Source organism: Talpa occidentalis, unplaced genomic scaffold, assembly GCF_014898055.3.
Source record: "Talpa occidentalis isolate TD23 unplaced genomic scaffold, MPIMG_talOcc4v2.1 talOcc4.11, whole genome shotgun sequence".
NCBI lineage: Eukaryota > Metazoa > Chordata > Mammalia > Eulipotyphla > Talpidae > Talpa > Talpa occidentalis.
In genome coordinates this window covers 101,557,617-101,571,847 of record NW_023601104.1, presented here as the reverse complement: position 1 = coordinate 101,571,847, position 14,231 = coordinate 101,557,617, and the positions used below count along the sequence as shown (strand labels likewise).

General features: G+C 63.3%; 1 protein-coding gene across 2 annotated transcripts; it reads left to right on the top strand.

The window, feature by feature from the left end:
• Positions 1-3,402: 3,402 nt before the first annotated feature.
• On the top strand, positions 3,403-6,454 carry ATP5MJ (ATP synthase membrane subunit j). Of its 2 annotated transcripts, none has more exons than XM_054692900.1 (2): positions 3,403-3,465; positions 5,559-6,454. In XM_054692900.1, exon 2 carries the CDS (start codon positions 5,559-5,561, stop codon positions 5,742-5,744), a length of 186 nt encoding a protein of 61 aa, XP_054548875.1. In that variant the 5' UTR covers positions 3,403-3,465; the 3' UTR covers positions 5,745-6,454. The 2 variants fall into 2 exon arrangements, with proteins under 2 accessions (XP_054548875.1, XP_054548874.1); XM_054692899.1 differs by lacking the exon at positions 3,403-3,465 and adding an exon at positions 3,769-5,406.
• The last annotated feature ends 7,777 nt before the right edge of the window (positions 6,455-14,231 follow it).

The window sequence follows — 14,231 nt, the reverse complement described above, 5'->3', positions numbered from 1 at the left end:
GGGGAGCGGCGGCCTCGAGCCGGTGGGCGGGTCGCTCCGGGGGTGGGGGGAGGGAGACGCACCGGAGGGAGCGGGTGCGGGCGGGGCGCTGCGGGAGGGAGGGGCGGGGGTCAGCGCCCGCCACTGCCCAGGCGCCGGCCGAGCTGGGGGAGGCCGCGGCGGGGAGGGCGGGAGGAAGGTCTCCGGGCGGGACTGAGTCGTCGCCCCCCCCCCCCCGCCCGCCTCTCCGCGCGGGGCCCGGGCAGCCTGCGGGGCCGGGGAGCGGCGGCGGCAGCGCCTGGGCTGCTGTCTGGGGGAGCCGGCGTGGACCCGGGACGCCCCGGCCGGGCCGTCCAGGGCGCCTGCCCGTCTCACGCCCCGCCCCGCCCCCAGGCCGTGGGGACCCGCGCCTCGGCCTGGCGGGGTCGGTCGCGGGTCGGAGCGTCGTCTGGGGATCTCAGTGACCCCATGCTGCGGGCGACTCCCCGTCCCCGCTCCGAGCGCGCGGGGGGCTGCTGCCGCCCCTGCTGTCTGTAAGGGCCTCCGGAAGGGCCCCCGCGGGCGCCTCTGCTTCGCTTCGAGCCCGCGACTCGCTTCTTTCTTCTCTTTCTGAGGTGGCGAGGTGGGCGGGAAGCTGCGCTGGAGGGGACCGTCCCTGCAGCTCGCTGGCTGCGGCTCTAGGGCGCTGCCTCGGGGCGCCTTTGCTTCTGAGGAAACGTGGGTGAACAGCCTGTGCCTTCGGAACCGCCTGTAGCTCTGGGTGCTGCGCGCTCACATGACCCAGCCCGCCCGGCCTAAGCGCAGAGCTTGGAGAGGCAGCTTGACGTCCTGAGCAGGCGGCGCGCAGGCGGGCGGCCCGGCCTGCCGGGCAGACCCCAGGTCTGCCGACCTGCTTTCCCGGGCGCTGGGACCGCAGAGCCTGCTGGAGGGCACCACTGGGCAGGGGAGGGGTGGCCAATTCTGCCACTGCCGGGGGCCAGTGGCCAATGCGGGACCAGCCCCTGCACTGCCCAGCGCCTCCGCCGACCTCAGCCGAAAAGCAGTGTTGTGCTCTGGGAGCAGAGCTGCCGGGCTGGCCCTGTGCAGCGCCTCGTTTCTCTGAAGATGTGTTTTCACACCGTGTTGGGTGCGCTGGGAGCCGACTCTCCAGTAGATCTGAAGCTGGAGAGCTTTGTCTTGCAATGGCTGGCGGAGAGGCGCGAGGTTCCTCCACGCGCACCCGCGGCACTTGTCTGAGTCCAAAACAGCCCTTTTCTAAGACAGCCTTTCTCTGGCCTGGTCCTTGTCTCAGGACCCTGGTACACTCTTAAAAGCCTTTAAGGAGCCCGGTGAGTCTTTGTTTATGGGGTCACAACGAACTTGCTAGGAGCTACCGCCGAGACATGTTTCACTTAAGCCGTTTTTAAATAATAACCCATTTGATGTTACAAGGAAGATTTTAATGACTCACAACATTTACCCCGAAAATTTTTTTGTGAGAAGTGTGCCTTTTTCACCTTGTCAGAGCCCCCAATGTCTGCCTTGACAGAAGCTAGCTAGGTCCTCAGGTGTCTGTCCTCACTGTTGTGACCTCACAAGCCACAGCCTTTAGAAAACACAGCATGCTGGTGGAGCCGACAAGCAGTACCTTCCCATTGTTCGGAAAACAGTTTTGACAGCCAGGGCACCTCAGAAACCCCAAGCCCTGCGAAACGCTGGCAGCCTCGCCAACAGGCCTACAGCTCCACCTGCTCCAGGGCTTTTCCCCTCCAAAGCGGGCCCTTGCTCCGTGCTGCTCCTTCCTGAATCACACCCTCCTCCATCTCAACTCCGGGGGCTGGGGGGGCACCCCAGAAGGACTCCGCACACACCCAGCACCAGCTGTGCAGACACTGGGACTAATGGTCTGTTGTCCTTAGACTAGAACTGTCGCTTTCCACTGAGGTTCCTGTCCCGATGACGCCCCAGGTGGGAGTGGACATCGTTGCCACCAGATGGGCCAGGAGCAAGACACCCGGCAGGGGGATGGGGGGGCTGATGATAAGTTCTGGGGGGTGAGCACGACGAACAGGGACCTCAGCTGTGAGGGGCTGACCCCACAGAGGGCTGTCTGCGTGTGATTATCTCTGTGTGAGTCAGAAAAGGCCAGCTCTAGATGAGACGGCAGAACGGCGCCTCCGTTCTCAGACCCTATGACCAGCGATATGAAAAATAAAAGTGCTTGTAGATTCGATCCCTGTCCCTGTGAACTGGTTTTCTGCAGTGAGCAGCAGTAGAGCCCAGGCCGGCTGGCTCGCAATCCCCCTACCCTTCCGTGCGAGCAGACAGTGAGCGCTGGGTGCTGTTCTACTGTGGAGCTACTGGAGGTCACCCCGCAGGCTGCCCAAAGTGGCTTTTTACCCGTCCTTCGAGGGATGCGCTCTTCTTCATGCCTGGAACTCTAGGTCGGCGAGCACTTTAAGATTTCCCCTTTGGGGGGGGCCTCCCCTGGTGGCGCAGCAGTTGAGCGCTGGGCTGCGAAGCTGCCCGCAGCCTCTGCAGCGCCGGTTCGATCCCTGGCCACGGGCGAGGGTCCCACATGGCGCGCAGACCTCTCCTGCCATCCGCTGCTCCCCTCAGCAGTGTACTCCGTCAGTCTGCCTGCTCTGCCCCCCGCTGTCTCCGGTGGCTCCTCACCCTCCCGCGCATCTGGCCTGTACCCGGCTCTTGCATAAATAAAATCTTAAAAAAAAAAAAAAAAGCCCAAACAGATTCCCCTCTGCCTTCAGCTCTGCGCCCACCCCGCGCCCGGCGAGGGCTCGCGGAGCCCCCGGAGTGATGCTTTTCCACCACCCTGGAAAGCCAAGTACTCCGGCAGCACCCCCACTCCCCGGGGGCTCGCGGCGCGCTCCCCGCTGTGCCCGCCGGCGGGCTGGGGTCCCCGGCCGCCCGCCCCCCGCACCGCCCGCAGCCCGCTGGGCCGGCGCGGCCTCCGGGGTCTCGCGCGCGGGGCTTTCACTTCCGCCGTCGTCGCTGCCGCGCGGCGCCGGAATGCCGGGAACGCCGGCCGGTGCCGCCCGCAGCGCCGCCGGGGAGGCCCTGCCGCCGGCAGACACGGCCGCGCGCGGAGCTCCCGGCGGCGCCCCGGGGTCTGGCCGCTCCGGGGCCCAGGGGTGCCGCGCCCGGCGGGCGTCGCGTGAGCGTGCGCGGCCCGGGCCAATCGGAGGGGGCGCCGCGCCCCGGCCCCGCCCCATAGCCCGCGGGCCCCGCCCCATAGCCCGCCGGGCCCCGCCCCATAGCCCGCAGGCCCCGCCCCATAGCCCGCCGGCCCCGCCCCATAGCCCGCCGGCGCCCCGGGCGGCCGCTAGGGGCGCTGTGGCGCGGCGGGAGGGCGCTCTGGCCTCGGGCGCCGCCGCTCCTTCCGCCTTCCCGGCGGGCCCCGCGCGGCGCCTGCGCAGCCGGTGACCTTCGCGAGTCGTTGGCGTGCGGGTCGGGCGGCCGCAGCCGTGGGTCGGGGTCGGCGCCGAGGTGCGTGTTGGGGCGGGCGGGCCGGCGGGCCGCTGCCCCGCTGGCCTGTGGCCCCGCTCGCGGGGAGCTGTCCGGCGCCGGGGGCCGCGGCAGGGGTCTCGGCGGGGGTCGGGGGGACGCGACGCGGGGCGGGGGGACGCGGCGGGGCGGGGCCGCCGGCTCCTCGCAGCTGCCCCGCCCCTCCCGGGTCTGCGGTCCCCAGAGCCCCGTCTCGGAACCCCGGGGCCCGGCGCCGTCCTGCCCGAGACGGCTGTGCGCCCGCGCTCCTGTTCCCCGCCGCGCACGGGCCGCAGCCCCTGCTGGCTCGAGTCCCTGGAGCGCCCCGCTGGCCTTGAGCGGGCGGCGGGGGTAACCCTGCTTCCCAGAGAGGCGCTTCCGAAAGGACGGTTGGGGGCCTTGCTCAGGACGGCGAGCCCAGAGCTGATCAGGGTCTCCCCGGAACACCTTCCTTCGGGTGGTTGCTGGGCTCGGGGATGGGAGGAATGACCCGGTTCCCCTGAACACAGGCGCCTGGGCTTCCCCCCGGGTTCGAGCCCCCCCACCCCGCATTTCAGGGCCTTCTCCAGGCAGGGCTGTTGGTTTCTTGCAACCTAATGCCGGCCGGGCCTCCCAGTGTCCTGCGGACAGGGACTGAGGGCAGAGTGTCTGCGGGGCGCCACGGACACAGCCACCTCCTGCAGGGTCCCCCTGGGGGGCTCACCAGCCTCCCGGACCATGCTTCCCCCGCAGAGCGTGCTCGGGAGAGCTGGGCCTGGAGCCTGCTATGCGGGCTCAGCCTGCTCTCAGGCCCCCGCGGGTCAGAGGACTGGTGCAGGAGATAAGCCTGCAAAGCAGCTTGCGGACGCTGTGGTGTGCAGGACATGGAAGACTCAAAACTAAAGCTTCCTCAAGGTCTCCTGGGCATTGAGTGCCCCGCTGGGCATCACTTCCACAGGCCAGCGAGGTGTATTCTGTGACAAGGGCTAAGTGGGGGAGCCAGACATTAAGCACATAGTGGGGCTCATCTCACGGCCCTTTGGGGTGTCCTGCTTTCACCCCTGCCCGACAGGAGAAAACTAGGGCAACTCAAGGCAGCTGTCAGTGCCCACACCAGAATACCAGTCCAGGCAGCCCCAGTGGCCTCCCCCTTGTTCTGCCCAAGACACTGCTGGACAGGGCTTGCCTTGGACCCATACCGCTCCTGCTTACTCCTGCTTGGGGAGGGATAAACCATGCATCCAGCTTTAGGCCAGAGGCTGGGGAGGGGGGTGGTGTGCTGGGAGGGGCCCGGCTCACCAGAGCGCATCTCCAGGTGAAGCGGAAAGCTCTCGGGTGTGGTGCACACTGAGGGTGGCTTGGAAGACTGTCCTTGACTAGGTCACCTCAGGTGTTGCAAAGCACTTCAGCCTCAAAATGAGGGCATCTTTAATTGTGCAACGCAGAATCTAGACATAGTCGACATAGTCGTAAGTGTTCTATTGAGACCCAGATGTGAGAGCGAGTTGCGAAAGTTCGCTTTGATGACTTTTTCTATCAAGTCAAATAATTAGTTTAATAACTTTTATTCATTAAATGTTGTCACGACAGCCACTCCTAGAATCGACCTGGTGGCCTTGGCTGCCTGCTCAGTCCCAGCAGGGACCGCAGCAGAGGCAACACAGTGCTGCTGAGTAGCGCCTTGTCCTCCCCTCACAAACTGGGTCTGCGTGTGGGCCGAGCGGGGGCCCCTTGACCAGCTGGGCCTTGGTCTCCACCTGGACACAGGCCGAGATCCCGTAGCTACATGCTGGGGCTCGGCACTAGTTCCACAGAAGGACGGTTTCCTTGCCTGGACCGTGGTCTCTTCCAGCCCACGGAGTTACCGTGGTAATGCAAGACGCCAGTTTTTGTTCTAAAAAGCGATGTATCAGCTGGGACAGCATGGGGAAGAGCAGCTGTCAGGGAACCACAGGGACGGCTCAGGTTGGGAAGCTCTGGGAGCTGAGGAATGGGGAGGGAGGGTGCTGAGGGCCGGCCGCGTGGGTGTGGGGCTGGCTCCCAGGGAGCAGGGCTGATGGGAGACGCGCTGAAGTTTCCAAGCACTCACCGCGATTGTTCGCCCCGTCTATCTCCAGATGTTTCAGAGCCTCATTAAAAATGTTTGGACCCCCATGAAGCCCTACTATACCCAGGTCTACCAGGAGATCTGGGTAGGAATGGGGCTGATGAGCGTCATCATTTACAAGATCAGGAGTGCTGGTGAGTGCGTGTTCTGTTCTGACTCCCTGGCGATCACAACTGAAAGAAGAAAGGAATCCTGACTCCTGTTGTAAAGGAGCACGGGCTGAGTCAGAGCGAGTGTAGGCTCCTCGGTGGTTCTTCCTTAAAATTTGGGGCGTGCACGGCAGCTGTCAGAGGTGCTCGGGCAGCCCTCCCGCCCTCCTGTGTCTCTGCAAGGGCCTCTCCTTTTCCTGATAAGCCTGTCCTGCTGAAGAGTTGAGGGAGAGAGATGTTTGGGGACAATGAGGAAACATGAAGGGGACCTTGCTGTCGGGGAGCTGCATTTCCGGGGTGTGACGGTGGGAGACGCCTCCGTGTTACGAGGCGCCGTCTGAGAGTCCAGGCTGTCGTACCTGTGTGTGCCACATGCCTCACTGTGCCTCGAAAGTTTCGGGCGTTTGCCTGCTGAGACCCGCTCCGAGGAGAGCCGACGTCCCATCGTCGCTGATAAGCCTAACCTTAAAGGAGCACAAAATCTAAACCCCTGGGTGTGGCTTGAGAGAACCGTGGGGGCGCCCGTTCCCGAGACACCCTTGGTGCTTCCCCAGGACAGTGAACCCCCCAGCCCGGCGTTGGCTTCAACAGCGACTTGACTAGTGGCCTTTTTCCCCAGAGCTGTGATTTGACCGGCTTTTCCTTCTTTGCATTTTAGATAAAAGAAGTAAAGCTTTGAAAGGTGAGTAGTCGCTGCTTCAGTGCCCCACCAGAAGGCTCTGTGGCAGCTCTGAACCACAGTTGGTGCATGGCGGGCTGCCCTCACCTGCCGGACGCAGCGTGGGGGCCGCCGGGCAGTGCCTGGGCCAGGCCCCAGGAGCGCGGGGAGGTGGTTACTCGCAGCTTGCCCTGGGCGGGGCCCCAGCGCATGGCCCCGTAAGCTCCCGAGTGATGGTGTTTTTATTTTTTCATCTTTGCCATTTAAAGTACATTTTATTTATTTTTTTTTAAATAATAAATTTTATTTTTATATTCCCCATATAATTGCAACCCCCCCTTTCTGATCCCAATCCCTCCCCTCCCGCCCCCCACCCCCCCAAAAGTGTCTCTGGTTCATAGTTGTTTGTTGATTCTGATTTTCACTTTCTCATAGTTATTCATTTTCCGGGTCCCTTATTTAAGTTTTCTAGATTCCTGCTATGAGTGAGACCATCCGGGATTTTTCTTCTTCTTTCTGGCTTATTTCGCTGAGCATGATCCCCTCCAGCGCCATCCATGTTGCTGCAAATTGCATGTGCTTATCTTTTTTGAATGCTGAGTATAAAGTACATTTTAATGAGAACACTTTATCACCATCTTTCAGTAAAAATGATTTGCAGTTTTTAATCTGAAACTGCCCTGGCGTTAGGGCGTCATTGCCCTGGAACCCAGGGGGTTTAGGTGCCACCAACCGCTGGCCCCTCCAGGCTCCGCTGCGGTGGGTGGACAGCTCGGGCTCGTGCTGAGTGTGTAGCTGCCTCCGACGAGGGGCCACGCGTGGGGAGTTGAGCGTGTGTTTTTTCTAACACAAGCATTCCTGTTACATCTGTGTTCCCGATAGGAAAATCTTTTCATATTTTTTTTTTCAATTTTTTTTTTTGTTAACGCATACAGGAGCTGGGGTGCAGGCCAGAGGTGGGGGGGTAAGAGCACTCCCCAGAGACAGTGGGGAGCAGAGCAGGCAGATCCACTGAGATCCACTGCTGAGGGGAGCAGCGGGGAGACAGGAGGGGTCTGCTGCACCTGTGGGTCAGCTCCCTGGCCAGGGGTTGCACTCAGGCTGCGGTGGTGACCCCTGGGCCACCAGGGAGGCCCTTTTTGTGCTTTTTATTCTTGCGAAGACTGACGTGCAGTCCGTGGTGGTGGTGCGGCCCTCCCTATCCCCACGACCTGCAGGTGGAGCCGGAGCACTTTGCCTGCAACTCTGGTAACGCCGTGAGGAATCCCTTGTGCAGTTGCAGCCTCTTGTCAAGGACTGGGGCCTCTGGCAGCCGAGTGGGGCCCTGCTCTTGCCTGCGGCAACGGCTGCGGGTGTTGTTCAGGCTGAGCCGAGGCCCCCTGGGCAAGTGACATGTTCTGGGGTGTCCTTGAAAGTAACCACCATGTCGGTTTCTGCCCAAGTGCTGAACACAGCTTCACTTTGCTCCATGTGTGACAGTGAAGCTGATGAACAGCTTGAGTGCGACAGCCGGCTGGCCACGGCCTGGGCCCTCCGCCTGGGCTGGAGCGTGGCCTTTACTCCTGCAGGCTGGCGCCTGTGGGGTGGCGGCGTCTGTTCCTCCCCTGACCTGCTCCTCTCTCTAAAGGTCCGAGTCCCGCACCTGCCCACGGCCACCACTGACCGGCCCGCCGCAGCGCCAGGCCGATGGAGCCGGCAGCGTGGGACGTCCCTGTGCCCTCGTCCAGCCCCGTCTCCTCCTTGACGTGAATAAATGTCCCTGTGAGACCGGCCTGCCTGCCCGCTGCTGCTTCACGCCCTCCCCCTTGTGCCGTCCGTGTGCTCCGCCTCCCGGCCCGTCCTCCAGAGCCTAGGGACCCCAGGGTCGGCAGCACATCCCCGAGGGAACTGGGGTTGGCTCTCGTGGGGGTGACCGTTCCCGAGTGATTCTGCTGCGGCTCCCGGTCCCTCTCAGCCTCCATTTTCCCGTTTGGAAGCAGAGTTGGCCATCACCGTTCCTGACCACTGAGGGGGGAGCGGAGACTCGGGGAGGCGTCTTCAGCTATAAGTCGCTTCAGTGGCCAAGCGGGGCTTGGTCACATGGCAGTGGGCTGCGGCACCCTGGGGCTTGGTGCCCCACCCCAGGGGGGGGGGAGCTGAGCACCTGCCTGGCGGGCGGGCGCATGTCTCTTCTAGCCAGGCTGTCTGTGAGCAGTGCCCACAGCTTCACCCCGCCAAGGCCGCGCAGCCTAGCATTGCAGCGCAGGCGTGGGGAGGGCCGCCCAGCCCGAGCGTGGCTTCGCAGACTGAAGGGCCTCTCCTCGAGGGGCGCGGCCACCCCTGCCCAGCGGCATGCCCTGAGCCCGGTGCCTGCATTTGCCATGGTCTCTGTGCCCCGGGACCCAGCTCCTCACTGGCCTCGCTGAGGCTTCAGAGCTGTTAGGATCTAAGGGACACCCGCAGGCCCCACAGAGGGCTCTGGGGCGAGCTTCCACACACACACCCCCCCCCCGCAGCTGCTCTTTCTGGGGAGCCCCCTGCTGTCCACCCCCACCCATGAGCCAGCCAGAAAGGCCTCGGCACCGGAGCTGAGTCGGCCTCTGTTCTTTCTCAAGCCTGAGGCACACCAGGGACCCTGGGCGGCGGCAGAGCCTATGGTCGGGAAGGGGCCTTAAGACACTGGTCCCGACGGTTCCCAGGCGCCCAGGCACACTCTCAGCAGGCACACCCGCTTCGCCTGAGCAGGCAGCCCCTGCTGCAGCGGGGGGACAGCCTGGCACAGGAGGCATGCAGAGCTGCCCCTGAGCAGCACGGGGCTGGCGTGGGGGCCAGTAGCACCCCCGCCGCCTGCGGGCCCTTCCATGGGGAGTTGGTGGGTGGGCTGCTGGGTAGGAGGCACTCAGGGCCAGGCCCGCACCACACCTGCAGAGCTGGGGGCCGTGGACTCTTGGGGGGCCCCAAGGAGGGGAGGGGCTGGCCTGGACAGGCTGCTGGGGACCGCAGGGAGGACCACAGGGAGTTTGGTCAAGGATCAGCCATGCCTTAAAAAGTGGGGTGAAGTCTGCTAGCCCGAGTGACTTCCTATCTCAGACCCAAGTTGGGGCTGTTGCCAGCGGAAGTCAGAGCTGCCCAGAAGCCACTCGGTGACTCCTGGCTTTGGGACCCGGGCCGGGTGGGCTGGGCTGAGTTAGCAAGAGGGAGACAGGCCCTGGGCCCCACCTCCCACATGGTGAGCGTCGCTCTCGGAGCCGGATGCTGCTGGAAACGTGCTTCAGGGAGCAAGGTACATCAGAGCCGCCATGGACAGCTGCCCTGCCCAGCTCCCAGCTGCCTGGCACACCCTGAGCTGGACCCCAGCCCCGGGGGGGGGTGCGCACCTTGGCTTCCCTCCCCCCCAGAAGGCAGCGGTGGCCACTCATGCTCTGCCAGGCACTGAGCGCAAGGTGTGGGGAGACGGGTCAGTGGGGGACACTCCCTGCATCATGGGGCCCTTTGCTGGGCACTGGAGTCAAGAGCAAGCAGGTGCTGTTTCCGCCTCAGCAGAACACATTGAGGGGCTGTGAATGTCACGCTTATTCGGGCAGAAGTTCAGGGTGATGAGGGTGGCGGACCGGAAACATCTCAGTTCCCACGAACACCAAACACGGCAGGTTAAGTCACGGCTCATGGGAAATACACGGTGTGTCAGCTGCCCAGCGTCCGAGCCACGCAGCCCGCATGTCCCTGGTGTCGGCCATAGCGCCAGGCCTGCCGCTCCCTGGGCTCCGGAGGCCCTAGTGGGGAGCATGCCCCTTGGTGTGTTACAGGGAGACTTGGGGAGCTCTGAGGGGCCAGCCATCAGGAGGACCAGCTGTGGGGGGCATCCAGTACTACCCCTGGCTTCCTGGGAGGCCAGGGGCAGGGCAGGAGGCCAAGTTGGGTTACCCCAGCCAGTGAGTTGACCTGCCTGCCAGGGAGCCTCCATGTGAGCCAGGAGGGGCTCCAGGCACCAGACCCTGGCAGGGGCTGCTTTGCTCAGGCCCGTGCCCGCGCCCGCTGCGCTGGTGCTGCTGCGCGCCTTGCCTTGCGGTGTCCCCAGGGGCATGAGGCTGGGTGTGGGCCCTGAGCGCAGCCCCAGCCAGTGCGCCTCGCTGGAAGTGGGGGCTCCGGGCTCCGACGGGTTGGCCGGGAGCAGGCAGCCGTGCGGCAGTAGAGGTGGAGGCGGCCTTGGGAGACGAGGCCCCAGTCTGTGGACCCGGTGGCGTTTCTGGGCATGGCGACACCGAGTCCTGTCTCGGGCACCCGCCGGTGTCCCAGGGATGGCGGGGTGGGGGCGGGGGCGCACCCAGGCTTACCTCGGAACTGGCCCGGGCAACGTGTGGTGGTTTCTGTCTTACTTAAGACGCGTCACGTTTCTTATGAGCCACAGTCTCTCGACTTGTTTTTGCTTCCAGCTGGCGAAGCAGCCGCCCTTTAAAGCACGGGTACAGTCAGGTGTTCACAGGTCCCCACAAACCAGAGCTCCCTCGTGCCCTGCGCATCCCTCGCTGTCTGCCAGAGGGCCTTCCCCCGGGAGCCGCCTCATGGGGCCTGCGTTAAAGCTTATCCCTGGAGGGAGGGGCCCAGGGGGCCGCAGGGAGGGTCATTGGTGCCTGGGTGGTGGGCATGACATGGCGACACTCATTGTCATCAACCAGTGTCACCTTAGTTAGAAAGGAGGTCTCTGCTCAGCTGTGGCCCCCCAAGATCATTTGCCGGGGCCTCCCTTGGTGGCACAGGCAGTTGAGTGCCACGCTGTGAAGCCGTCCGCAGTCCCTACAGCACCAGTTCGATCCCGGCCGGCCAGCGAGGGTCCCACATGGCACGCAGACCTCTCCTGTCTCGCCCGCTGCTCCCCTCAGCTGTGTATTTCACTGAGTCCGCCTGTTCTGTTCCCCGCTCTGTCTCTGGGGAATCCTCTCACCCTCCTGCGCATCTGGCTTGTAACCCAGCTCTTGTATAAATAAAATAAATAAATCTTAAAAGAAAAATATCTGCCAGGACCCCAGACAAACACCTTGCCCCCGGGGCCTCAGCTCCCCTTCTGGCAGCGGTTTTGATGGGCTGGCTTGTGGCTCTGCTGATCCTGCACCCCACCCCAAATACTGAGCCCGGAGGGAGGCCTGCGGGCTCCTGCTGTCTCTGCTGTGCTGCCTCCCCAGGCCCTCAGGCCATCTTAGGAGTCCAGGTGAGTGGGGAAGCCACACGGTGTCCCCTCGTGGGGTGACAGGAGAAGGGTGGTCTTTGTGAGTGTGAACATTCAGCCCCTCGTTGCCCAGGAAGCGAGAGCATGACTGGGGAACCAGCCCTGGGCGGCCCTCGGGGGTCCGGGAACCTGGCCTCGTCTCTGTCAGGCAGAGGCTTGATTTCGTCCATTCTGAGGCAATGAGTCACCGCGGATGAATGAGACAAGATGGCCTGTTGGCTGCTTGAGCGCCCAGCAAGACAAGCGGTCAGAACGAGCCGCCATGGTGAGGTGGAAGATGAGTGAGGGTGGAAGCTGGCTCTCCCGGGCATCAGGACCATGGACTTGCAGCCAGGTGGGTGGGAAAAGATGCCAGGAGTGAGAGGGCAGTTGCCCACTGCCAGCACGATCAATGGTGAGAAGCTGAAGCCGCCCCTCGTCGGGAGCAAGCGAGGCGGTGCGCGCTTTCCGCTTCCGCTTCCGCTTCCGCTTCCTTAGAGGCGGCCGCCAGAGCCGCTGGAGAGCACACTAGGAATTGCGCCTGGGAGGGAAGTGAAACTCACTATTTGCAGCTGACGCAGGGTCCTGGACACCCCACGGAGGAACTGTGCACGTAGAGGCAAGTGCAGGCAGCAGGAGCAGCACACACAGCTGGTGTCCCTGTATGTCCGTGAGAAGGAAAAGTAAAACCTGTTCATGATCACATCAAAAAGAAGAGAAGCATGTTTAACAGAGGAGTGAAGGCTGAGACCAGGAAAGCTGTGACGTGTTAGGACGAGACACACGAGCAGAGGGCACTGCACGTTGGGGGAGCGAGTCCTAGGCGAGGCGGCGTCTGCCAGAGGCGAGGACAGTCGGTGCGACGCGTCAAAATCCCAGTGACATGGTTTTAAGGACATAGGGTAAGAAATACTGAGACTTAACATGAAACCACAAAAGACTAAATAGATGATGCAATATTTGAGAAAAGAGAAAAATGTAGAAGCCGTGTTACCAGGGTTTAAACTATATTATCAAACAACAGTAATTAAAACTGTTAACTAGGGCCTGCCCAGTGGTACAGTGGTTGGCCGCTTGGCTGCGAAGCTGCCCGCAGCCTCTGCAGCACCATTTCGATCCTCAGCCGCCAGCAAGGGTCCCACAGGGCACGCAGACCTCTCCTGCCACCTGCTGCTCCCCTCAGCAGTGTATTTCGTCAGTCTGTCTGTTCTGCTCCCCGCTCTGGCTCTGGTGAATTCTCTCACCCTCCCGCGCTTCTGACTGTACCCAGTGCTTGTGTGAATAAATGAATAATCTTTAAAAAAAAAACTGTTTACTGGAATAAAAATAGATGCATGAAATAGAATAATTTGTCAATAGTTGACAGGTGCCAAAACCACACGAGAGGTGTCGGTGAGCCCCGCTTTCTCCTGCAAATTCAGGTACTTTGCTCCCCCGCTTGCAGGGTCTGGGAGGACCCTGGCAGTGGGGGAAGGAGGCTCTCCCAGGGCCCCAAAGCCACTCTGGGTACCGAGCTCCCTACCATCCACCACCCCTGGGCCAGGGAGGTGCCAGGAGGCTGGGAGTCACAGCCCCCAGTGTGGCCTGAGGCCCTCACTGCCTGAGCCCACATGGGCTGTTTGTCCCCAAAGGGAGCACCCCTGGACTGGCTGACCTGCTCCCACAGCCCCTGTGGCCCCCGCCACGCTTCCCATAGAACCCTGGCCAGTGAGCCCCCCCACCCAGCCACTTCCCAACCCCACCCTCTGGGCCCCCTCAGCCAAGTGTGAGCAGGTATGTGGGGGGGACACCTTGCAGGTCCTGGAGGCTGCCAGGTTGCTGGCCTCCCCCGACTGCACCTCCCCTTCAGGTGGCTCCCCAAGCTCACCTGGCTGCAGCCCTGAAGTACCGGGTAGGAGGGGTGGCTGGCCGAGGCCAGTGGGAAGGTGGGGGGGGCGAGCACACAGGAGGGTGCCCAGTCGGGGCTCCCGTGCCCCCCGGTGTTGTCTGGTGTTGGCCTCTCCTCACTGGCCCCCATACCACGTGAAGCCAGCACCTGCCCAGCAAGCCCCTTCCCGGGGCAGCTCTGCCCAGAGCCCCTGGCACAGCCTCGCGACCTCCGCAGGCCCCAAGGCAGGGCTCGCTGCCCAAGACCCAGCCCTCCTGCATGGTGGCCTCCGGCGACCATCAGCTGACCAGAGGCCTCAGTTGTGGCACAGCCTTCCTCCGGGGCCCAGGCAGCTGGGGCCTGTCAGGAATGCCAGTTCTTGGGCCCTACCCTGGGCTGGCCCCGCAGACACCGGGGTGTGCCCTCTGGGGGCACTGGTAACACTCAGGCTGAGACCCGCTGACCGGGCAGAGCCTGCTCTAGAGGAAGCCGGGAGCAAAGTCTCCGGATTAGCAGCCTGCAGCTCCGTGGGGGTGACTCCGGTGTGGGCCCCACAGGTGCCCTCATCAGATGTCCTCTCCTGCGCCCCCGATGGCACGAGGAAGCCCGCCCACCCCCCTGCTTGGGAGCCCATCTACAGGTGCCAGGGCCCAGCTGGGCTTGCTGCCCTCAGCTCATGGCCGGTGCAGGTAGGAGAGGCCTGGCGTCCAGCGTCGTCTCCCCCTAAGTCAAGCTCATAAGAGTCCCCTGTCTTCCCCACCCTGGGCTGAGCATCCAGTCCAGCCGCGGAGGCCCTGCCTTCCTGCCAGTGCTGCCCCCTCTGGATG

Excerpts from the sequence above, each read along its gene's own strand:
- ATP5MJ (XM_054692899.1), top strand. The coding sequence starts at position 5,314 with ATGCAAGACGCCAGTTTTTGTTCTAAAAAGCGATGTATCAGCTGGGAC. Across the intron at positions 5,407-5,558 it reads GAACCACAGGGACGGCTCAG|ATGTTTCAGAGCCTCATTAA; the intron begins GTTGGGAAGCTC and ends GTCTATCTCCAG.